Source organism: Clytia hemisphaerica, unplaced genomic scaffold, assembly GCF_902728285.1.
Source record: "Clytia hemisphaerica strain Z4C2 unplaced genomic scaffold, Clytia hemisphaerica genome assembly, whole genome shotgun sequence".
In the NCBI taxonomy this organism is placed as follows: domain Eukaryota; kingdom Metazoa; phylum Cnidaria; class Hydrozoa; order Leptothecata; family Clytiidae; genus Clytia; species Clytia hemisphaerica.
In genome coordinates, this window is record NW_027103850.1 from 262307 (window position 1) to 288631 (window position 26325).

Sequence of the window (26325 nt, forward strand, 5' to 3'; positions counted from 1 at the left end):
AGATATGATAAATAACTCCTTACCCATTCCATTACGTTTTAGATACGGACTCACGCCCTTTTTATCGGGCGGAATCATCGGGCGGCAAATTTGTTTTGGTTATGATTTTACTTGGTATAAAACCAAAGTTTACTGTGTAAAGTGAAAAGGTTTGTACTAAGGAAATTTGGTCTTCAAGAACCCTGGACTGTCATTTTGAACAAGAAGACAAGTGCAAGGTGGGGACTTTCTTGTTCTTCGTTTATAGTCATGATTTTATGATTTGAACCTAGATAATAAGTATTTTACACTGATTGACTGAGTATCTGAGATACTTCTTGCAAAATCTTGTCTGGGAATTTTAATTATAAAAAGGAAACTTTATGACAGATGCATCATGACATGATGGTGGTGGGGAGTGAATAAAAATATTTCATTTTTGGTAGTGAGGTGTAGCATCAGTGTCCAGCAAGGAGAAGATATCTAATATACCTGGAATAGACTACAATAAACTTTGACACAAAGCAGTTGATTTCATACCCCAATTACTTCAACAAGTTCTCGATTGCAAATAATGGGGTTGAAGCCGTTAGAGTTCAGCGATTGTCTTTTGGACAGTCCTTATTTTAGAGACAGCATTCATGATCATGAAAAAGAGCTAGATCAAGCTAATGGGGCAATCAAGTCACTCATTAAAGAATGTCAAAATCTTATCAAAGCCTTGGAGAGTAAGTTTAACTGTATTATTTTTATCCTCTTGAGACTTGATATTAACCTACAGAGCCAGTTGTTAGCATAAGCAGCGGGTCAGACTCTTTACAGCATAACCCAGACAGTCGTAATCGATAAAATAGACCTTTTTTCAAAGAGCGAGAGGACGTCCTGTTGAATAATTATGTAGTCCAGTCATAAAAACAATGATAAAGCCATGCATAATTACTGTATCATGCATATTGTAATAATTATGCGTGGTTTTATCATTGTTTTTCTGCTGGACTACATAATTATTCAACAGGGTGGCCTCTTTGAAAAAAGGTCTATTGACCATCAATTTAACGTCACAATTCTTTTACCTCAATTTTTACCGTCAACTGGTTCACTCTTTTGACGATGAAACATGGGCAGTATAGACCTAACTCTTCATATTAGGGGAAACGCACATTTGGACTTTGTACCCTATGCTGATGCAGGCAAGCACTTAAGCTAAAGTCCCGCAAAAGCGGGACAAAAATCAGTTTTTTGAACTTTGCAAAAAAACTCAACATAGTTAAGATTTTTTCAAATTCAGTATGTAAATAGAGCAGTAAAAAATACAACTTTTGTATTTTTCCTTTTTTTGCAAAAGTTCTAGGAATGAAAATAAAAAGATAATGATAATTGAATTTTATACTTACTTACTTTTGGATACTTTTGGATGTATTTGAGCGTACCGCTCTGGCAAGAATCTTTTGATCCACACCACAATCTTCATTCAATCCATAATTCCTGAAGGAAAAAATGGATCAGCAGAGAGATTTCATGTCTAAAATTGAGTTTGAGTCAACTCTCCTGCACCCTGTATAACCACGGATTTGGGGTTCATCGGGAATTTTTTGCAAGTGTTTGTCAAGTGCATTTTTGAATTTGTCAACAGTTAAATTTGTCAAGTTTCTAATGCTCTTTGGCATTGCATTGAAAAGTTTTGCTCCTTGTATAGTCAGGGTACTGTCGCGTAATTTTGAATTGTTTGGACCGGCGTATTTGCTAAAACACATTCGTCCTAATCTTGGATGGTCTTTAGATTTGAAGCAATCATTGATATTTGGCACAAGATTTTCCAATATTTTCCAGGTGTATATGATCCTGTAGGGGTCTCTCCTTCTTTGAAGTGAGTATATTTTAAGCTTCTTTAGACTTTCCCAATAATTTTGGTGTGTTCCTTTTATTTGTTTTAAAATGATTTCTGGATCTCTTCAAGTCTTTGAATAAGATTAATAGTACTGGGGCTCCATAACGCTGAGCAATATTCCAGTATAGGGATCACAGTGATTTATAGAGGGTGATCATGGTATGTGTAGAGCAGGAAGTGAATGTTCGTAATATCCATGAAATGATCTTTTTGGCTTTTTCAATTATTGATTCAATTTGATGTTTAAATAGACAATCATTGGACATAAGAACTCCCAGGTCTTTAACATATTCCTTTTCTTCAATTTTATCTCCTGATGGTGAGGTATAGTGAGATTCATTTTTGATTTCTGTATTTGAGCCATAATGTAGCAATTCAAATTCTGCATCATTCAATTTCATATTGTTTGCAATTGTCCATTGATATAAAATCTGAAGGTCTTGTTGCAATATTTTTACATCTTCAGCATTCTTTATTGACTTGGTTGTGCGAGTATCATCTGCAAAGGACTCTGAAGGACTTGACGATAGATTGGATAACGTTCTCATCTATGTCTCCAATGAGTATCAGGAAAATCAAGGGTCCAAGTACACTTCCTTGTGGAACACCTGAGACAACTTCTTGGTTGTTTGATTTCACACCATTAACCACTACAGTTTGTTGCCTGTCTCTCAAAAAGGACTCTATCCAATTATAGATTTTACCAGTTATTCCTAGCCTTTTGAGTTTTGACAGAACAATTGAATGATCCACTTTATCAAAAGCTTTAGAAAAGTCTAAGTAAACAACATCTACATTGGTCTCTTTGTCAAGAAGTAAGTTTGATATAAGATCATGTTGTTCAAGGAGCTGACTCAGACAAGATCTTCCACTTCTAAAGCCATGCTGATTCGGGTCGAAAAGGTTATTTTCATCCATGTGTTTGACAATGTGTTTTCTGATGACTTTCTCAAAGATCTTTATAACATGTGATGTTAAGGCGACTGGTCGGTAGTTTGCAGCCAGTGATTTGTTTCCTCCTTTGTAGATTTGGTTGATTTTTTCAATTTGTTTGGAACAATTCCTTTTTCCAGACTTTTTTTCCATAGATGGCACAACTGGGATGGCTAATTCTTCTTTACATTGTTTCAGGACTATTGCTGGGAAACCATCTGGACCAGCAGCTGAGGATGGTGATAATTCGTCAATGGCTTTCATTATGTCATTTTCAGTGACTACCATTTCTGATATTTCAGTGGTTTGTGTGTTGAAAGCTTGATCGTCAGGTGACATGGGTTCATTGAAGACTTTAGCATATTGATTTGAAATGATGTCAGCCATTTCTTTATTCTTCATTGTAAGGTTCCCATTTTTGTCTATTAGTGGTCCAATTTTAGTTCTCACTTTTGATTTCTTCTTGGCGTATGCAAAGAAATATTTAGAATTCTTTTTGATTGATTCAATAGCTTTATTTTCCGCAAACTTTTTTGAATCTTGGAAGGATTTTTGCAATTTTTTTTCGATTTGCAGCAGCTCCTCTTTGATTTTTTTCTTTCGGGTTTGAGAATTTGTGAGTAGAAGTTTTTTGTGATTTTTCTCCGTCTTTTGGTTAAGGATCTACGATACCTTTCAACTTTTGATCTCCTTTTGCCTTCTATTGGTGTTCTGGTTGGTACATTATCTTTACAGATTTTGAAACACAGGGCATTTATGGTTTCCAATATTTCGTTTGGGTCATCACTAAGTGTTTCCTTCCACCTGATGTGACGCATGGTCTCTTTTATATTTTCCCAGTCTATTTCATCAGCAAAGAAGTTCAGGGTGCTAAAACCTGTACGAGGTTCTGGCTGCTCATCTTCATCTGATGCAGTGTTAACATTAAGACAGGTTATACACTGATGATCCGCGGCACTATCGTAAAGCTAGAATCGCTTGGCGTCTCTTCGCTTGAGAAGATGATTAACAGATTAAAGTTTTTCACCCGCGCGAGAGCTTGCGGGTGTTCTGTGAGCATTCTGCGAGCGTTCTCAACTCAATCCTTGGACCCCGTTAAAAATGGTAGACAAAATGGTAGACTTGCTGTGACAGATCATTTGCATTTCGATGGAAGTTGTTGGAATGTTTTACAAGACTCTCGACAGAAAATCCTTTGTTTTATCGTCAATGATGACAGTGTTGTTATTAATTTTGTTAGATCTGACATATTGATGTTTGTAAGTGCACTTTATAGTTTTGATTTCCATTGAAGAATCATATTCATCAGCTAGCCTGATGGGACTGTTTAATATCTGGCCTGTATTTTCACTTACTGTTAAATCTCTTTGACAACAAATTTGTTTTGATAACTCCACCAAGTTTATCAATCATACTTTCTGTCATAACATGTCACGATAACTTTCACTGATAGCGCGCCCTTTTTTTAAAGTTTTTGTTTTCATTCAAAATGACCGGACGCCGATTGGAGAATAAGAGAACTCCCGCCATCTATCCACCTATGGCCTGATGGGATCAACAAATAACAAGTGTGTAACTGGCTGCGCAAGTTGTTCTTCTTTGTTCCAGACACTCGTGTATGCTCCACTATGGATTTTTTTCATGTTTTGATTTAAAAGCCTACTCGGTGCGAAATAGAAATTTTACGAATTAGATTGAAACTACGCCTGCATGTATTTTAATAACCGCTGCAACGCGAACAGAGCCTTTTTTCAATACCCGCCCTAATCAATATTAAAATTTTTTTTACCTCAATAGCTGTTGATTATAGATTTTACTGATTGATTGATTATTATCAATTATCATTGTTGGTTCGATTTTCCTTTAAAACAGACTGTGGCCATTTGTATATGATTATATTGACAAAAATCCCTAAACCCCCTTTTTTATTTGATCCCATCCTACATGTCCACAAAAAAACTCACAATGTCAAGACATGATGGCGTTCTACCGGGTGTACCAGAAAAAAGTTGCCCTTTTGATTTGATATTTCAGGCGTATAAAAAAGATTTTTCCGAAGTTATAGAATTGTTCAGAGGAAAGCGGAAAGATTGATTTACTTAGTTCAAAGTTTCGTCCTAAAAACTGAAACGCCAATTAAAACATCAAAACGAGGGTATTTTAGTCCCGCTGCTGAGATCGAAAAAAGTGGCTAGAAAACAATTTTCGTGACACACATCTTAGAACTAACTTTTTTTGGTGGAAACTCACGAAATAGTATATGTAGATTCCAAAATAAAAAAGTTTGGTAACGAGTAATTGGTGATTTTTGGGGGGTCTTCAAATTAAAAAAAGACCTATATCACATGAGCTCTTCAAACTGAGCAAAAAAGTGTATTACACCAAAGTCCCAACTTCTCTAGATCAAAAGTTATGGGCCTATTTGTGGTCAAAAAGGTGTTTAATTTTGCATAAATTAATGCAGATTGTGGGGAAATTCCCTGTTTTCCATCAGTTTTTGAAAATTTTTTCTGATTTTTGGCACAATGATGCAAAATGGTAATGCCCAAAATGTGACGGAGCCCGATTTTTTAATCATTTCCGGCTGAAAATGCCGGAAATATGCCGGAAAAAACAGTTTTTTGGCATTTTTTTGAGATTTCATCATTAGATTTTTCAGATTTTTTGCACAAAGATGCGTATTATCAATGCCCAAAACATGGCCGAGTCCGATTTTTGAGAAAAATTCTTTTCCGGCTGAAAATGCCAGAAATATACCGGAAATCGCCGTTTTTGCAGATTTTCATCAGACTTTTTTCTTATATTTCATTGTTTTTTTTCACACAAAAACATTATTAATAGCAATGTCCACGATCAAGCATGGTTCAATTGTCAATAAAACTGATGTTTGAAGCCGGAACTTTCTAAAAATCGCCGGAACAGCCGATTTTCGCCGGAAAAACGGTATTTCTTGAATTTCTTGAGCTGTACTTATATTTTCTCATAAAATTTCACGCTGATGCAAAATGTTAATACCTAAATTGTGACGGAACCCGATTTTCGAAAAACATTTTTTTCCGGCCGAAAATGCCGGAAATATGCCGGAAAAACCGTTTTTTTGACATTTTCATCTTTAGTTTTTTCTGATTTTTTGCAGAAAGATGCGTATTCGCAATGCTCAAAACATGGCCGAGTTCGATTTTTGAGAAAAAATTTTTTCCGGTTGAAAATGCCGGAAATCCCCGTTTTTGCAGATTTTTATTGGATTTTTTCCTTATATTTTTATGTTTTTTCTTTTTCACACAAAAACATTAGATAACAATGCTCACCATCAAGCATGATTCAATTATCAATAAAACTGATTTTTGCGACCAGAACTTTATATTTATTTTTTTACCCTTCCCTCTCCCCCCATCATCAATCAATGATGAATTTCTTGCGTTATGCATTTTGGCTAAACGCTATGTTTTCTGACTGATTTTTTTTCATTTTTCTTATCGCATTGCTATCTAACTTTTATCATCAGGTAGGTCCATTCAGCATCTAGCTTGTTTAAATTTGACTTTTTGGTTTTTTAACATAACTTTTGAACCAATGAAGTAAAATTAAAAAGTACAAAATAATACTCCACATTTTAAGTTAGGCATTCATCTGAACAATTCTGAAGCAATTTTTTTAAAGTCTTGCAATATCAAATCAAAATGGACTTATGTCTGACACACCTGATATTTTGTCCGAGCCACTAATCATTAATACAGATACTACAGTGTATCAAACCAGGAAAAAACCAACAATAGGCAGAAAAATATGAAATGAGTCCAAATATCATTTATTATGTGAGGAATCCACAACCACAATTTCCCAGAAATTACAAGGATCTCATACACTTGGTCCACCTTTGAGAACATTTTTCATAATGCCCTTTTAGCGTCCAGTTATCGGATGCTGCCCTTCTTGAATTATGAAAGATCATGGTAAAAACAGCCTTTTTCTAAAATAAAATTTGGTCTCTATCATTCACTGCCCTGCCTTTCTAGAATTTGGCCTGTTTCAGCTTAGTAAAATCCCTGTATGTTTTCAATGATGCAAGTAATGAATAAAACGTGATCAAAGAGAAAGGTGCTCTTAGGCAAAGTCCAGCTGAGTGCCCCCCCCCCCCACAAAGACCAGGTAGTCTCTAGGCCCATTTGGAAACCCCAGGAGAAAATTGAAAGGCTCCTTTCCTTGACTAAATGGCCTCAAACAGCCCTCTGATCCCCCAAAGCATTTTTGAGCTTTGGAGGTGTTGAAATTGGTAAAAAATTGCAAAACAGCTTTCTTGGGATACTGCATGAGGAGACAGGTTTTTTGCACAAAAAGATTTAATGGGACTAAGGTAGATGATGGTTCCACATGATTATGCTTTGATCTTATTTTTTAACTTCAATTACATTTTTTGTGTTTAGACTTATCAAAAGCTCAAGCTAGCTTTAGTGGGATGCTTCAAAGTTTCAAATTACGCTACATTGGGGAAGTTGATGTTGATGATGAGTATGAATATGGTAACTTATTTCCTTAGAATATCTTACTTTACTTAAGAAACTTTTAAGACTTTATTTAACATACCTCTTAAAATATTTCCTTTATACCTTTTGAACCGCTGAACCAAATTCAATGTAATAGGTTAGAATTTAGAGATTAGCTTTTACTCATCTAATAATGCAGAAAAAGTTTAAATTATTACATTTTTAGCTTTGCCAGTTTAAAGCCTCAGTTCAAACTTGTACACTTTCTTTTTAAAAATCCTGGTAGAATTAGTCCAATGATGAAATGTTCTTTTTTGCTTCAACCTTTACAAGTAATATATGAGGATTTTTATTTTCTGATTATATTAGATTTATGGTCCCTTAGGACTTCTTAACCAGTTTTTGTCAAGCTGGCAAAGCTGGAGAGAATTTCTATGGAGCATTGAAGGGAGTTAAGTTCATTGATTGACAAAATCTTTTTTTCTTGTATGGGATATAGGGGGGGGCTATTTCTTTTTCTTTTTTAATACATTCATGCCATCCATGCTTGGGCCTTCCTCATTAGAGGTACATTTTGAGTTTTATTGAACTTAGGGTTGAGCTGATAATTCAAATAATTTTCAATAATTTTAAAATACCGATTTTATTTCATCAAGTTGATATTTGTTAATAAGAAAAACTTTACTTTATTTAGTTGACGTTGTTGATAATTTAGTTTAAGAGCTTTCAAGAACAATTTTTTTGATTTTCCATTTTGGTGGAGCTGGGGGTCACATCCTCAAATTAAGCTATAGCTATAGGTTATTTTCAATTATTAGAGAATAATTGCTGTGGTCCCTCTACGTATTCTATATTTAAAATTTGCCTCGTAAAGGATTCAACTTTACCAGTTCATTGAGCTGGAAACGCCCATTCACTTGATAAATTCATCTGGTAGGTGGCCATCTGAAGCATACCGGGTGTGTCAAAAAAAACGGGCCTCACGAGGGTAAACCTTCTTGATAGCAGGAAAGAGTTCACGTTTCAAATGCGATTCATAATTTCGGGTGTAAATGTCGATCGAGTTGAAATGGGAGTCAACACAAGTCACGAACGACACTTTAGTTAAAACGGAGCCATAGGTTTTCTTTGACGCATGTTCACTGTGGAAAATTGCTAAAAATGAATAAAATAACACATTTAGCTAACGAAATATAAATACATTACAAGTCAAATATGAAGATACATCAGTTAGATTACAAAGACAAGTCAAAGATATAACATATAAAAGAAGAAATAGAAACTTACTAAAAACACTGTGGCTGAACATACACGTACACGTCAACAGGTACTTTCAACTAACACTCACAATTCCAATACGCAGATTTATAACACATCACAACAACTCATACAACAACTAGACAATCCTCAAGGGATGAACACATAACTATACACACAATACGGTACTATACATTACAATACGCAACTCCCTAGACACATAATACAGACAATACACGTGAGACTAATACAAATTATATAGTAATCATTTACAGTTTCACTACGAAAGTCCTATCAAATAATAAATCTAAGTACAAAGGAAACGATGAAAACGAACGTAAAACTAAAAGACAAATTAGCTGCATTTTGGCAGTTACACTCCCAACCGTCTAGAATACTAATTCTTGACACACCAAAATAAAATCCTAGCATCACGTACAGAACAATCAAAAAGTACAACATAAGACCAACAAGCAAAACATCAAAACAAAAATCAAGAAACGAAAAGTACATCCAGAACAATCTCAGAAATTTTCTGTTGTATACAAGTCTTGATAGTGAGTAATCCCTCAATTCAAATTCAACATGACGTAATTCATGTGGCCTAGCTTCGGACGGTGTGAAGGTCTGGTGTATTGGATGCAGAACATTAAGATCAGGGACAACAAAGTCTGGTTCATTGCTCAAACGAGTCGGTAGAATATTATAATTCGGTCTCTTGTCAACGACAGTAAATTTCTTCGGTTTTTCAAAAAGCGCTGATTCTTCATGTGGTACGGTAGAGTAACCTAGTTCTAAATAGGTACAATTAAATCGAACAAACTTGACTTTGCATTTTTCAACAGAAGCAATCGACACTTTATCACAAATGTATGCAATTTCTTGCACATTCGGGGGTGAGACAACGCTCACTTCTTTCAATGGAAACTCTTCCAAGACTGGTGTGACAAAGCGACGATCCTTTAAGTAATCTGGAGCAGAGTCCAAGAGTTTGTAGGCGTTTGCAATTAAATTCTTACCGTAGACATCATCTTCTGGGCAGTTTGACAATAGAAATTCGTATTCTGAATAAAACTTGAGAAAATCGATTAGAAGTTTCGACAATGCTTCACGCTCACCACGGAACATCCAAGTGGCCAATGCAATATTGTCATTACTTGTGAAAATATACTCGAGTGTTCGACATGAGTGAGATATTGCTTCAATAAATTTGATCCTCTGGGAGCCAAACTGGTAGGCTAATTCAAGCGACATATTGTTTCACGTTCAAGAAATAGAATTCAAATTTCCGCAATAGACATTACCGGTGTTTCTTCGTTGGATTTAACATTCAAAACCATAACTATATTCCATAAGTCAAGTCTGCTAATCAATATCGCTGCTATCACTGTACGAGTTTGTTCATTAGTGTTTTTACTGTAAATGTCGATCGAGTTGAAATGGGAGTCAACACAAGTCACGAACGACACTTTAGTTAAAACGGAGCCATAGGTTTTTTCTTTGACGCTGTTCACTGTGGAAAAATGGCTAAAAATGAATAAAATAACACATTTAGCTAACGAAATATAAATACATTACAAGTCAAATATGAAGATACATCAGTTAGATTACAAAGACAAGTCAAAGATATAACATATAAAAGAAGAAATAGAAACTTACTAAAAACACTGTGGCTGAACATACACGTACACGTCAACAGGTACTTTCAACTAACACTCACAATTCCAATACGCAGATTTATAACACATCACAACAACTCATACAACAACTAGACAATCCTCAAGGGACGAACACATAACTATACACACAATACGGTACTATACATTACAATACGCAACTCCCTAGACACATAATACAGACAATACACGTGAGACTAATACAAATTATATAGTAATCATTTACAGTTTCACTACGAAAGTCCTATCAAATAATAAATCTAAGTACAAAGGAAACGATGAAAACGAACGTAAAACTAAAAGACAAATTAGCTGCATTTTGGCAGTTACATCGGGCATTAACCTTTATCCCTTCACGGCCAACAACAATTGGTTTGGTAACACCATGCCAGGTGAGACCAGCAGAAATCATGACTTTGACAGATTGACGATTCGTTTCATGAAACAAGCTTGATTCACGCACATCTTTCTTCAAACCTTTAGAATACACTCGATCATTCTGGGTGTTAAGTGGAACCTGGAGAGGAAAATCACTCTCGTCTTGAAAAACAGCCCGTTCGATCATTCTCGGGTTGCTTTTGAATTTCTGAGCAAGACCTGCAGCCCGATCAACACGTCTTTTTCTCGTTGACTCATTCATTTGAGGGGTTTTGAGTCTTTTAAATTGGCCATAGCCTTTCTCCTTGAAAATTCTGCGGACTGAGGAGTGTGAGATTTCGAGCTCGGTTGCGATGTTTCGAGGTGTTACATGCGTACCGACTCGTCCTCTTGCGAACAAATCACTCCTCAACCAAATGTTCGTTCCTCTGTTCTCGCACTTCGTGGTCTACCAGAACCTTTTCTTCTATCCATGTTACCATCTTCTTTAAACTTTTTGATAAGCCGTTTTACCGACGAATAATTCCACTTCTTTTCAGGATTTTCCTTGCATATTTTGATAACCGGAATAACCTTTTACAACATAGTGTTTGATTATCGCTTTATCGTCTGCCGAAAAAACCATCTTTTTACAATCTGCAAAGTTTTAGAAGTGTTCTGCCATATTGAATTGTTGGTCATCCTGGACTTTATGTAAACAATTGTCAACAATGCACGGCTTCTATTTAAATTGACACTGCAAGGCTTCCAATTTTAAACAAAGACAAACTACCAAATGCACTGAGCAAGGTTTACAAGAGACGTTAATGACAAAGATAGTGCTGGGGAAATTGGCGTCAAATCTATAAACAATTCGATTTGCATACTTTTTAGTAAAATTTATATATTTTTAAAACTAAACAAGCTATACAAATGAAACTTTCAGAAAAGCTTGATATTAGATTAAAGATAATATTTGCAAAGTTTTATGAGCCTAGCATAAGTAGAAAAAGCTACGTCAAAATTTCAATTTTAGGCGCGTTTTTTTTGACACACCCGGTACTTGTGCGAAAATTCACTCCAATATTCTTAAATTTTCAGAGGATGCATTTCCAGCTTTTTCATCAATTATATCCAAAGTTGAAGAGGAACGTGAAAGAATGGTATGTTAATAAAACCAAGGGTTGTCCTAAAATATCAGACATATATTTGAAGTAGACAGATTTTATCTAGAATTTTTTCCATACTACCAGCCCTAAAGAAGTAATATTTATTTTGAAATTGTCTTCTACAAATTTTGTCTTCCCAGAATCATTTTCTCCAAAATGCTGATTTTTGCACGGATTGATACTTTTCACAAATACTACTTACTGAATTGTGGAGTAAACATTCTAGACTTTTGACTAAATTAAAAAATTCTACCATCCCACTCATGGGGTAGTTTTTTTTGGATTGGCAATAGGAACATGACAGTTTCAAAAATATTGCGACAGCTTCTGGAAATGCGATTTAACTTCCCGTGAAGGGACAGCTTGAAAATCATTAGTATTATAATTGTTAATATATAGTACCCCATAAAGCTAACCAATATCATGATGTTTGCAATTTAAATACTGACCCCACAATGAAATTGTAATTTGTGTGTTTATTTGATATATTATTTCAATCTAAAATCTTAGAAGTTATATTAAAGCTTACCATTATAGGCCAGCTTGAGACTGTGGCAGAACTCAATTTTCCACAGCATATCCATAATCATTTAAAGAATTGGGAAGGATTGTACAAGAGTTGTACAAAAGATCTACTTCATAGTAATTTTAATAGCAATTTGAATCTTTTAATAGCTTGATCATGTCAACATACAATTAGTTGAACCCTTGGAAAAATTTCGAAAAGAACAAATTGGACGTGCAAAGGTAAATTCTACACACTATTTTTCAGGTCTTCATCTCTTATTTTAACTAGTATGTATAGCAAGGAAGGGGCATGGCAAGGAAGGGGCATAGCAAGGAAGGGGGTAGCAAGGAAGGGGGGGTAACAAGGAAGGGGGGGGTAACAAGGAGGGGGGGGGTAACAAGGAAGGGGGATAGCAAGAAAGGGGGATAGCAAGGAAGGGGGATAGTTTAAGAAGGTGGGGCTTACATATATATTTTAGCTTAATATTTTCAAGCACTGTTTTGAAATTTGGTCTTCATAAAAGGAAGTTTTCTGTTAGAGTAGTCTGAGTCAAAAAGAAGAAAGAGGTTAATTATTTGGCTTTCTCTCTCTAAAGATATTTCACATATATTTGTTAGCTATTTTTGGCCAAAATCCTTTGGGGGAATAGGCATTTTTAAAGGTTGGGGATGAAGAAGGGGGATCAGACCCCTTTCCGCACTTTGATATGATTTTTTTCAAGGTAAATTTCTAAATTCTTTATTCTACAGGATGAAAAGAAAAAGTTTGATAGGGAGACAGATAGATAGAGTCTGTGCTCTTGTGGAAAGTCACTTGAAGTATTCTCCAAAGAAAAAAGACACCATGCTTAGCGAGGTACAATCCAGCTCTGTCCAGCTTCCAATCCTTCTTCTCTCAACCCTATGTATATGTAACCACTTAAAAAAAACAATTTTCTTTCTTATAGCATAAATATTTTCAGTGTATATATTTAAACAATTATTATATTATTTGCAAATGTTGAATGTAATAAAATGTTATTTTAATGAATTTAGATGCACCCTTTTTATATTGTTACTCTCATAATTTAGGCTGACACCCAAGTAGAACTGGAACTGCATAAATTTCGAGAACTTTCATTGGAATATGTAACAAAATTACAAGAAGTAAATGAGAAGAAAAAGTTTGAATTGGTGGAGATTGTAAGTTCTATATTTTTGGCCTCTTATTCTTCTTACTTCTGATTATTAGTCCTTTCTTTGATTTGATTGATTTCAAAACTTTTAAAAACGCCAGTACCATTTTTTATCCTTAGATTTTGGCTTATATGTATGGACAATCTACTTTCTATCATAATGGTAAGCTTTTTTTTAAACCTTCTTATAATTCCTTGAGTCAATAGACCGTTTCATACATTACGTCACGAACATCACTTGCCTCGTATTCAAACAATTATCATGGTGATTGTCTCCCTTGAGACATTAAATGATTCTTTTATGAATAGGAAGTAGTTTTAATTAAATCCGCTGGCCGCTCCCAGCCTGGGAGTTAATCACAATGGCAATAATTTCAAAACAAGGCAAGTGATGTTTGTGACGTAATATATGAAAAGGTCTATTCTAAGTATATTTTCGTTGACAATATTAAGTAATTGGTTATTATTTTGTTGAGATATACTCTCTTTTGGAAATTTTATGAAACTTTTAAAACTTATTTCAGGCCACGAAGTCTTCCAAGATCATAAAAATTACCTCACAGATTTACAGTTTAAATTACAAACAGTAAGTTTTTTGTTTCACATTCTTAATTAGGTTCCTTTTTGGTTTACATTGTGATTAAAAGGCGAACCAAAAACTAAAGTTTTAAATCAATGAATTTTTTTTCTGTTTCTTCTTTTAGACCAGAGAAAGATTTGATGTCACCAAGATAGAAGCACAAGACTTGAAAGAAAAAACTAAAAAGGTAAAGAATTTATTTTTAAGGTTATACTGGTAGTAGAGGGCATTTTGTAAAATCGCTCGACTGTTTTGTTAGAAGCACTTGTTATACATTTTTGGAAAGCTAAGGGGTAGGGGAATCGAAATTACTATGTTTTCAATTTTTTTTCGGACACTTTGGTGTGATTTTCGGACAAATATGACGGTCTCAGGCAAAAAACATAGAGTTAAAAATTGATGAAAATTTTAGCTCGAGAAAACGGAGACCTGCTGTATATTTTTGGAAAGCTCTCAAAAAATTAAGATTAGAATAATTGGCAATAAGGTGATTCGGTACCTACTCGAGATATTAACCCTTGAAACTGTGTTTTCAAGCAAAAAGCTATTTTGGTCCGTTTTTGCGATTTTGAGCTCAATATCTCGAGTTAGTAGGAAATCACTTATATATCGAATTAATTGTGAGAGCTTTCCAAAAATATACAACAGGTCTCCGTTTTCTCGAGCTAAAATTTTCATCAATTTTTAACTCTATGTTTTTTGCCTGAGACCGTCATATTTGTCCGAAAATCACACCAAAGTGTCCGAAAAAAAATTGGAAACATATTAATTTCGATTCCCCTACCCCTTAGCTTTCCAAAAATGTATAACAAGTGCTTCTAACAAAACAGTCAAGCGATTCCAAAAAATCTAACAAAATTCCCCCTACTATGGGTGTTTCAAAAAAAATGTACAAGTTTGAATTAAGATGGTGAGAAAACTAAAAATGTTATAAATCTAAAAAATTTTTCATCAGAAAGAGGAACAGCTAAATTAAATTTTGAGCTATCATACTTAAAATCTGCTTCACGTGTTCAAAAGTTATGAAGAAAATTCGAAACAATTCTCTATCAAAAAAGTGTCATTTTTGAGAAAAAAGAGGGGATCAAATTCAAGCTCGCAAAACCTTTTTTAGCACCCGGTATATAATAAAATCTCAATCAGAGCTGCCTTGAATTATCACCTCTTTTTTGTTATTTTCTACAATAGAGATTTGCTGTTGGAGACCTACATAAAGGAGCTGGTTATTCACGACAAGGATATTTATTGGTTCATGATAAACGAAAAAGTATGTATTATTTTGTCTGAAAATATTTTGAAGTGGGAGTTTCTCCAAATAATAAAACCCGACCTTCCCTAAACTAATGAAGCAATTTCACACGTCGAAAATTTTGCTGTAAATCATCTTAATCTTTTACATTGTACCCTAGACCTAATATTGCAAATACATCAAGATTTGTTTGACGATTCTTCATTAATATTCAGTAATTCAATAAGAATAGTCCTATCAACAAGTCTAAAAAAGGTGATCTTCAGGTTTCATAAAACAACAAGTAGCAGAACCGTGTCTGAATGATAATTATACATTATATTTATATCTCAACAAAAAATCCTATTTCTGTTAGGTGTTCTTGGGCCACAATGGGTCAAACACTACTGTTCATATACCAAAGAAAACAAAATTCTCACAATGGTACCTTACACGCAAACAAATACAAAACTTGTGAGTATTTACAAAACATTTAGTGGCACACAAACAGCTCAAGTTGTTGCAGTAAAAGGCATAAAGTGCACTTCTTAAGAATTTAATGTTAAAACTACTAACAGTATGATATTGTATACTGTAAATTTTACAGTGCCTTGTTTTAAAACTAGGTTTTCATATACTATCCTCTTCTACCATAGTGTGCAAGGGGGTTCCAGGTCCCACCTGAAAATTCAGGTCCCACCTTATCCTAAAGTTCCCACCTTCAGCCCAGACTCCCAGATCCCAGCTAAAAACAAAAAAAATATACTAATTCGAGGAACAAAACAAAGCTTCTTTACCATAATATGAAGATGCAATATATTACATATGTTTAACTTTCCATTTGCCTATGACCTACATTAGGGGTAGAACAGGGGGGGTCCATGTACAATACAGCGGTATGTATCAGTACTTTGTAGCAAATTTCGATTTTAAACACCCCTCACCCCTATAGTACAAAATGTACAAAATACTAGCCAGCAAACTCCCAAAAACACCCAACACCCCCTATATTTTACAATGTACTATATATAATGTACTATGTATAATACAGTATACTATCAAGCAAACTGCCAAATATACCCCAACACACCCTTACATAGTACAATATACTATCCAGAAAACTAACAAATATACCCTTACACCTCTTCATAAAATAAAAATTTTAAGCCAAAAAGTTGGGGCAAGTTTTTTATTCTTCCCATAAAAAAAATTTCAAAAAATTTTCTCGAAAATTGACAAAAACAATTGAGAATTTTGAAAGATTTCCGGCGAAAATCTAACATAAATTACAATTTGATTTGATTTTGGCTTTTTAGTACACAAATACTAAGCAGAAAATCCGAAATTTGACCCTGACACCCCTGTATAGTACATGTATACTAAACAGCAAATCAGAAATTTAACCCTGATACCCCCATGTATAGTGCACAAGTACTAAACAGCAAATTTTTTTTGAAAACACCCACCCACCCCATGATGCATGCCGCTTTTTTGTACATGGACCCTCCCCTGGGTAGAAACCAATCAAGTAGTCAGACGGCTTAGAAGTAAGTGTGAGTCGTTAGATATAAGTTTGGCATGAAATTATGGCTAATCCTCGAATAAGAAGTTTTGGGGGAAATTTGTCCTGATAACTACAATATTAGTATAAATAAGTGAGGATTCGCCTACAACCATAACTGCAGGGAGGGAGGGAGGTAAAATATCTCATCCTGTCAGCTTTCAGTTAGGGTGTCGACTTGAACAGGGAGATGTGATGGCCATTTTGAACATGACGTCACATGGCTATTAGCAAAGTAGACTCAGTTGGCGGAGGGCGGCCACCCAGCCATTCGAATACTGTATATAGCGCTTTTCAAACAAAAGTTAAACCGCAATTTAACCTGTTTTAAATCCAAAATTGTTATTAATATGTCTATTATATACATTTATGAAATATATAAAAAAAAATATATCATAAAGTCATAAAATCTGAAAATAAGAAATTTTACTTTAACTTTTTCCAAAACACCCAAAGTCCCACCTAAAGAAATTAACTCCCACCTTAACTTGTTTCTCCCACCTAAAACCTGGAAAACCCCAAATCCCACCTGAAATTTTTCGACCCAAATCAGCAAACCCCCCCCCACTATTCTGGGGGGGGGATGCACACTATGTCTACTAGCCGATGTTAACTTATATGATAAATATAATGAATTGATATATTTTCTTTTATTGCTTTTAACTATCTCTTCTAATAATTTAGAATGCAAACACTGATACAATCATCGTTACATCATGTACCCGGTAAGTTTTCACATAAATCACAATTGATATGATTATCCTATCGGGTGCGCCACAAAAAAGTTTCTCTCTTTGAAACTGATTTTCTCGAAATCTAAAAATGTTTAAAGAACCATTCCTATTCCATTGAGAAGAAGAAAGATAAACTTAAATTTTAATGGGTCATTTATTAAATTCGGTTCATTAGATCAAAAGTTATGCTCAATTGAATAAAAAAGTTACTTTCAGAAAGTGCCCGAAAACGTTAAAAATCGATTCACATAAATCTTCACATTTTTTTCCCCATTCAGGAGGCCAACAGAATCTTCAGAACGAAGATTTTTATTTGACATCACTGGACAAGATCGCAGTCAACCATTAACTATGCAATGTTTGTCTGAAGATGATCGCAAACTATGGTTGGAAGTTATGGAAGGAAAAGAACCGGTAATTAAAAGCATTGTGCATATAACTCATTATGTGAACATCACTAATTAGATTGTACAATATGAAAATAAGATAATAATCATCAGTGGAGTGATTAATTTTTGCCTCGGTTTATTATAGATTTACATGGAATCAAATGAACTCAAACAAAATGATGGTATTACTTTATTTCAATCATCCATTTTTATCTGAGGTGTAGTTCTATTGTTCTGAAATCCTCCTTTACAGGTGATCGGGGTTCGCACTTGAAATGTATGTTAGACATTATATCCGGTGTGGTGACATATGAATAAAGACTTGCGAGAGCAAACTTTCGCTCTCGCTTGCTTAAGTAATGTTGCCCCATGACTCTGTCGACTCACAACGACACAAGCACAAGATACATGATGACTGATCAGTGCAAATATAGAAGATTATAGAATAGACAGGATCACCCTTCCTTCTTCATTTGTATTCAATTTTTCACTTTCAAAATCTCATTCTTATAACGTTCTAATATGTTTTGTTTGTATTAAAATTTTAAGGTGTTACAAACTTGGATCAAACAGGTCTTCAATTCATCTTGAAATGTATGGAAGGCATTGAACGCCGAGGTAAAAATTTTCTTTAATTGATTTAGGGTATGTGAGACACAAAATTTTGATTAAATTCTTGGTTTTTTGTTGTTAGTGATTTTCACATTAATAATGTGAAAGTTTTAAAGATTTTGTAAACTTCAAATTAAAAAAAGAAAGGCTAAACTTTAAAATACCCATGATAGTTTTTCATATTATGTGTTCTTTAATGTATGTTTTTTTACAGGTTTAACAGACCAAGGAATTTACAGGATAGCTGGAGTCTCATCTAAATTCAACAAATTACTAAATACTGGAATAGGTATTTGAATTTTTTACCTATTTGATGTGACTAGGATGTGAGGGGATCGATTTCATTCAATTGTGGTTATCATCTGCAAAATTAAGTTCCAATGGAATTTGAAACTTAGCTCAGGCTGCATCATTTGAGGCGTGCGATAGCACGCGCACACCTCCACACACACCTAAAATGTCTGAGGAGTGCGATCAATCACACCCCATAAAGTAAGTTTCACAACTGAAAGTTGTGCATAGCACTCCTTATCACACGCCTAAGTTACTAAAATTTAGATTTTAGGAGTGTGATTGACCACACGCCTGAAATTTTCAAATGATGCAGCCTGACTTAGCTCTTGTCAAAATACAATTTTCCTTTCAAAATCTACGGCTTTTCTGTAATTCGTTTTTGAACTCATTTTTAGATCCCAAACAAATTGACAGGTTGGATTTAACCACAGACGAAAGTCCATGGGAAGTAAAGACAATAACAAGTGCAATGAAGCAATATTTTAGGTAAAAATTCATTCAAATTTATTGTGATTGTCTTTTATTTAAGTGTTCGTCATTGGTGACTATTGCAATATATTTTAACTCTTTCCTCTTCAAATCTTTTTTTCTAGGAACCTATCAGAACCTGTTTTTACATTCAAACTACACGATGACTTTCTAAGCACATTAAGTAAGTTATGTTTTCTCCATGTATCATACGAGAAACGTTTTACTCAAATGCTAGGAGATTAAATTCTTCTGTTTTCTTATCTTACTCTTTACTGTTTGTTATCCAATATTCATTTTTAGAACTTGAAACAGCGGAAAAGAAAGTTGCAAAACTAAAAGAACTTGTCAATCAACTACCTAATGACAGAGGCAATGTTCTGAATAGGCTGATGTATCACTTGAAATTGTAAGAATTACTTTTTGTTGAATGTATTTTTGTATAGCTTTTTTTTGGAGGTCCTATAAATTAACCCGTGTTCGTTCGTTCGTTCGTTCGTCCGTTCGTTACTAGCTTTTCTCGGGATTGGCTCAATAGTTTTTCCTAATTTTTGGCACAAAGATGCAAAATGGTAATGCCCAAAATGTGACGGAGCCCGATTTTCGAAAAAAATTCATTTCCGGCCGAAGATGCCGGAAATATGCCGGAAAAACCGGTTTTTTGGCATTTTCTCGAGATTTCATCATTAGTTTTTTCTGATTTTTTGCACAAAGATGCGTATTAGCAATGCCTAAAAACATGATTAGTCCGATTTTTGAGAAAAATTCTATTCCGGCTGAAAATGCCGGAAATATCCCGGAAATCGCCGTTTTTGCAGATTTTCATTGGACTTTTTCCTTATATTTCGTTGTTTTTCACACAAAAACATTATTTGTAGCAATGCCCACCATCAAGCATGGTTTAATTGTCAATGAAATTGATTTTTGAAGCCGGAACTTTCTAAAAAATCGCCGGACAGCCTATTTTCGCGGAAAAACGGTATTTCTGAATTTCTCGAGCTGTACTTTATATTTTTTTCATGAAAGTTTTGCACACTGATGCAAAATGGCAATACCTAAAATATGACAGAGCCTGATTTTCAATTAACGTACTTTTCCGGCCGAAAATGCCGGAAATATGGCCGGAAAAAAACCGTTTTTTTTGGCATTTTCTCAAGATTTTCATCATTAGTTTTTTTCTGATTTTTTTGGCACAAAGATGCGTATTAGCAATGCCTAAAACATGGATTAGTCCGATTTTTGAGAAAAATTCTATTCCGGCTGAAAATGCCGGAAATATCCCGGAAATCGCCGTTTTTGCAGATTTTCATTGGACTTTTTCCTTATATTTCGTTGTTTTTTTCACACAAAAACATTATTTGTAGCAATGCCCACCATCAAGCATGGTTTAATTGTCAATAAAACTGATTTTTGAAGCCGGAACTTTCTAAAAATTGCCGGAACAGCCGATTTTCGCCGGAAAAATGGTATTTCTTGAATTTCTCGAGCTGTACTTTATATTTTTTTATGAAATTTTGCACACTGATGTAAAATGACAATACCTAAAAAGTGATGGAGCCCGATTTTCGAAAAACATTTTTTTCCGGCCGAAATTGCCGGAAATATGCCTGAAAAACTGGTTTTGGCCGTTTTTGCAGATTTTCGTTAGATTTTTTCCTTGTATTTCTATGTTTTTCACACAAAACGTTATCCATAACAATGCTCACCATCAAGCATGATTCAATTGTCAATAAAACTGATTTTTGCGACCAGAACTTTCTATTTATTTTTTCCCTACAACCCTTCCCTCTCCCCCCATCAACAATCAATGATGAATTTATTGCGTTATGCATTTTCGCTAAACGCTATATTTTCTGACTGATTTTTTTCTCCTCGCAGTGTTATCTAACTTTCATCATCAGGTAGGTCCATTCAGCATCTAGCTTGTTTAGTACTAGTCTGATTAAATTTTTTAACCTTTCTAATTTTATTTTCAGGGTTGCAGGTCAAAGTAAACAAAATCTCATGCAAGAAAGTAATTTGGGAGTTGTGTTAGGCCCAACTCTAATGCGCTCTAGGGAAGAAACAATGGCTGCCATTATGAGTATTAAATTTCAGAGTATTGTGATCGAAACGATGATCAAAGAGTATGATCAGGTATTGATATCATAACAGAATTCTCAATATATTTTATCCAGGTCTGACTTCATTCATCTTTTTTTATGTTGTCAAGGGGAGTCAAATACAGTACACAAATATGATAACTTCAACTTTTGATAACTTTATTATAGCTGTAATGTTAGATGTTTTATGTCTTATTTTTCATAGATTTTCACAGATGGACCTCCTCAATCTTTATTGTCTTCAATCAGCAGTAACAATAACAATAACACGGCAGCTCCTTTAAATGTGCCTGCAAATCCTATTGCTCCAAGAAGTCCTGGTCGAAATTCCAAGAAGCGTGCGCCAGAACCGCCCACAGCAGCAACAAAACCAGTTGTGAAGTCGAGAAGTGGTAAGCCTAAGAATAGAACTAAGAGGGTTGTTATCATCAAAGACTTGGAAGTAAAACGTGATTCATATAAACTAATAAACAAATAAATTTGACTGTGGACTGGCTGAATCTCAGAGTTTCGGAAAAGTTAAAAGTTTCTCTATTCATTCGACTAATAACTAAATAGTTTTAGTACCAGACTAGTATCTAACTTTATCTTTTTATAACAGAAAATTTATAGTTCTCTTTATGAATCGAAACAAAAAGGTTTCAACTAAGACGTTTTTTAAAGCTTTGATTATGTCTTGTAGATAACTTATTGTATTCAGCTTTGTAGATATTTTAGAAAAACTGTGAAGAGATTTTTTAGCATGTCATTGATTGAAATAAATTTTTTCCTCAGTCATGTATGTCTAGGGTATTTTCATGAAATAGAAGATTGATAGCTTTTAAATATGAAGAAGATTTGACAAAAGGTTGCACTCATTGAAAGTCATTCCAGGTAAGATTAGAAGATTATGTATTTTAGAGTTTCATTTTAAATCCTTAAAATTCAACTAACACCTCCTGCATTTTGTACTTTATATTATATTATATTGTATTCATTCTTCTGTTTCCTTCTATGCGTTTAAATCGCCGGTACTTCTTTAACCTTCTGTTTTTTTATAGAAGGTGAACCTGTGGGAGGCAAACCTCCACCACCAGAACGACCACAACCATATGCTGCTGGAAGGCCTGGTAAGATCTCTTCAGATGGTAAGACCTCATTGATTCTTTATAATTTGTCTTGATGGATGGGATAGCAATATGGGAGTTGAAGGGAATTGGAACAAGTACTATTGAGAAACCAGAGAAATTAATATCTATGACTCTTTATTGAACTAATTCATTGATTAATGAACTAATCTCTCATCAAACTTACTAATGATATTTTAGATCAAAAAGAAATATTAAAGAAGCAACACTCTACACCTGCTAATAATCCTATCAAACCAAAATATCCTCCTCCAGGTTTGCAATCCAAACTAATCTTTTATTTAATACTTACTTCAAAACTAATACCTGACTAATAAGACCTATCAGAATCCAGTCTATACTTATGAAATCTCACTCCTTTGTACAACAACAGTACTTTTACATCCTATTTTGAGATATCTTTATTGCCTAGTGATTTTTGGTAATTTTTTTTACTCATTCCTTTCAGGTCGCCCTCCAAACTTGGGTGGTAGGTAAGAAGGAGCTTTATATACTTAGGATTTGCTTATATACACCTCACTGAATGCTAACTTGCACTTGTGCGCTTTTCCAGGAAAAAATTAAATATGGAAGGTAGAGGATATAACATTTTTTGGAAATTTATCCCCCGGACATTGTGACTTTTGATCCCCGGACAAGCATCAGTTGACCCCCGGACATTCATAATTACCCCTAAACAGAGCAGTTTTGCCCCCCCCCCCAAACAAGGTAAATTTTGTAGATTTTTCACTAACCCCCGGACAATATATTCAATTTATCCTCCGATACCTCCCATGTACAATAATTTTCCGGAAGAGCCCAATGCATGTACGATAAAACACAATCACAACACAAACACTACAAAAATCTTTTTGGAATGCCTTTCCAGCTCTTTTAACAAGCCTTGTATACTGAAAACCTCTTTTAATGTACTTAATGTAATTATCGAGAGAAGATTATTGGTCTGCTACAAATAAATAGGCTTGTGTGAGCGGGAAAGGCATTCCACTCACACAAATGCACAAACAACACACCAAAACACAAAGCTCTTTTTGATTAACGAAGCTGACTTGTGATAACGTGTTATTTAGTCTAAAGAGATGGCCACATCTTGCAGCCAGACCTTCACCCAATGGTAAACCACTAATCCCTCTTAACGGAGACGATAAAATACGGTACGACAACTACTTGTTCTGTTTGTGTTGAACTGTTCGTGTTATGCACAAAATTGTTGCAAGGTTTAGCACATGCATGACATTTTTCCTGTTTGGGTTTTTCCAACACACTCTCAGCTTTCATGCATGTGTCTGTACCTTACAATAATATTGAAGGACCGACAAAAAAACATATCCTATCATTACATCCAATAAAACTGACATTTAATTGTATAATCACTGACGGTGAAATGTGATGACCGTGAAAATTGACTGTTGTATGCACCCACCTAACACATTTGCTCTGACTGTATATTTTTCCTAAAACAGAAGCCTTTTTAATTAACAGTGCATATGGTTCATTTTTGATAAAAACTTTGAATTAATTTAGCTTGAAACGCTTTTCGTTCAATAGGCTTGCAGAAACTGTCACTCCATTCACGTCACCCCCTGAAGACGACAGGTTGGTGGTTTGAGCTGTTTACCAGAGAGTTTGAATTTTAAAATCTCTTCAAAAATTTCTCAATCTATTTACAGAGAGCTAATATTTGTATTTTCGCCTGATTAATCCAAACCTGATACTAAATTTTATAGTGCCTCATAAATACTGAATAGATCTAATAAAGGCAAATTTAGTTTTGGTGTAGGTCCAAACTATTTTCATAAAGTTACTTTATCCTTTCTCACGTGTTTTTGGTAACATTTATATAATGCTTTGTAACAAACTCGTTTATAGTGAAGCAAAGAGTCGTCGCAACAGTTATGCAAAAGCTATGGATAAAATCGTGAAATCAGTAGATGTTGCTGAAAGTGGTGGCGCTCCACCATTGAAAAGTCCTCCTCCGATTTCACAGAAACCCAAACTACAAAGTATCCAACAATCTTCTGCACCTTTTGCTAACAATCAAATCCCTCCAAAACCTGGTGTCCCTCCTCCCCAAGTGCCAAAGAGAAAAGAATGGTATGACTGAAAGAACCAACCTGTTTATTTCGTATTTATTTTAGTCATTTTAAATCTGTTTGTAAAATAAAAAGTTAGTTGCTAGATGTTCGGTAGTCTTTTCTCCTTTAACTTTTCTTAATTTCTTCTCAGGTTTTGGTCAATTTCCCTCCTAAAATTGTTTTAACAAAAACAAGTGTATTTGCAAAAAAAAGTTTTGTTTTGATTTTCTTCTTTTTCAGGAAAGTGAGAGCGTTATATGATTGTATCGCAGAAAACACTTCAGAACTTTCTTTCAACAAGGGTGCTATCATTACAAATGGTAATTCATTTCAAATCTAAGAGTGGGAATGTGTTCGGTTAGACACCATAGCTCTGATACATCAGTTTATAAAACTCTTTCTTACTCTATTCTTATTTTCGTAAGCACCTTCGATCTATTAGACCATGTTCGCACGTGACGGTTCCGAAGCCATTCTATTGGTTAGAAGTGACGTAACACTTGAATGCAACCAATAGAATGATTCATTTCGTTTCGGAGCGAAACGGAACCGTCACGTGCGAACATGGTCTTAGAGGTCACCCACATAGTACGTACGCAAAAATTCGCGTAATTTTTAACAAAAGGGAGGGGGCCTTGTACGCAGTGAACAGAATAAATGACGTAATGAAAACAATGGACGTACGCATGTGTTAAATCCCCGTCTTCGCCTTCTCTGCGTATACCTTCCATATTGATGGTTTCTTACACCAGCCTTCGGCTATGAGAATTGGTTCTTGATTTTTTCGTTGGCTGTGTATTCACGGTGTATTTCAATACAACTGACTGTCTTGGTTTGTGATGGTGTCAATTTTTTTATATTTTGATTTTGTTTTTTAGTTAAAAGTTCAACCGAAGAGGGCTGGCTGATCGGAACATTAAATGGTCGCTCAGGATTCGTGCCTGAAAACTATTGTGAAAAGTTTGAAGACTAACATAGAGCTTTATAATATATTAATGTAATGATGTAACATAGGAAGTTTTATGACATATATTCTTTATTTTACCCCCTCTTTAATTATTATTGTTATTATAGTAGTACAGATATTATTGTTATGATCTAGAATAATTTTTAACTTCTTTGCAAATACTGTGTGAATCTGTTAGATTTGCAAGTCTATCAAGGAAGAAGGCTTTAAAAAGCTTACAATTTAATATTATAACACTTTCGTCAAAAATTTGAAATTTTTATCTTTCCTGGTAGTAATATTTAGATTTAGTAGAATGTTTTAAATTTCAATCCATTTTAAAAGAATTTTTTGGGTGAAACTTTTTGTAATTTTATTATTGTAATGTCGAATAAACTATTAATTTTTGTTTTCACATCACCACTGTAATTAGCTACACTTATTACTTCAAATTGCATTATATTATTATGTTGTTGTTTTGTCGTTTTAACAATTTATTTCTTTATTTTTTGTTGTGTGGTTTGAATTTTGATTTTTGTTCGTTTTTTTTTCAGGATTTTATCTTTTACCAACAGAGAAATTATTTTTGTATTGTTTTTTTTGTTCTTTTATTATTTTATTAGAATAGACCATATTGTTATCTTTATCAGAAATAGAAAGAGATTTTAAACAGTTGATTTACCTCCAATACCCCAAACTTCCCCCAAAACATGAAATTGCCCTCCATACGAACCTACTTGATCAGTATAAATCTTATCTGTTAACGACTACTATTCTGACTTAC

General features: G+C 34.4%; 1 protein-coding gene across 5 annotated transcripts; it reads left to right on the top strand.

Moving 5' to 3' along the window:
* On the top strand, positions 1-26211 carry LOC136807587 (rho GTPase-activating protein 26-like). Of its 5 annotated transcripts, XM_067064177.1 has the most exons (29): positions 169-707; positions 7225-7320; positions 11676-11737; positions 12419-12490; positions 13001-13106; positions 13322-13432; positions 13546-13588; positions 13950-14011; positions 14130-14192; positions 15194-15272; positions 15610-15707; positions 17479-17519; positions 17807-17942; positions 18063-18099; positions 18467-18535; positions 18744-18818; positions 19219-19309; positions 19417-19475; positions 19595-19700; positions 21268-21427; positions 21599-21785; positions 22434-22520; positions 22701-22775; positions 22969-22993; positions 23591-23674; positions 24069-24116; positions 24390-24614; positions 24836-24915; positions 25474-26211. In XM_067064177.1, exons 5-29 carry the CDS (start codon positions 13002-13004, stop codon positions 25566-25568), a joined length of 2241 nt encoding a protein of 746 aa, XP_066920278.1. In that variant the 5' UTR covers positions 169-707; positions 7225-7320; positions 11676-11737; positions 12419-12490; position 13001; the 3' UTR covers positions 25569-26211. The 5 variants fall into 5 exon arrangements, with proteins under 5 accessions (XP_066920280.1, XP_066920278.1, XP_066920279.1 ...); XM_067064178.1 differs by lacking the exon at positions 23591-23674; XM_067064174.1 differs by lacking the exon at positions 169-707 and having other exon boundaries at positions 7228-7320; positions 22434-22502; positions 25474-25669.
* The last annotated feature ends 114 nt before the right edge of the window (positions 26212-26325 follow it).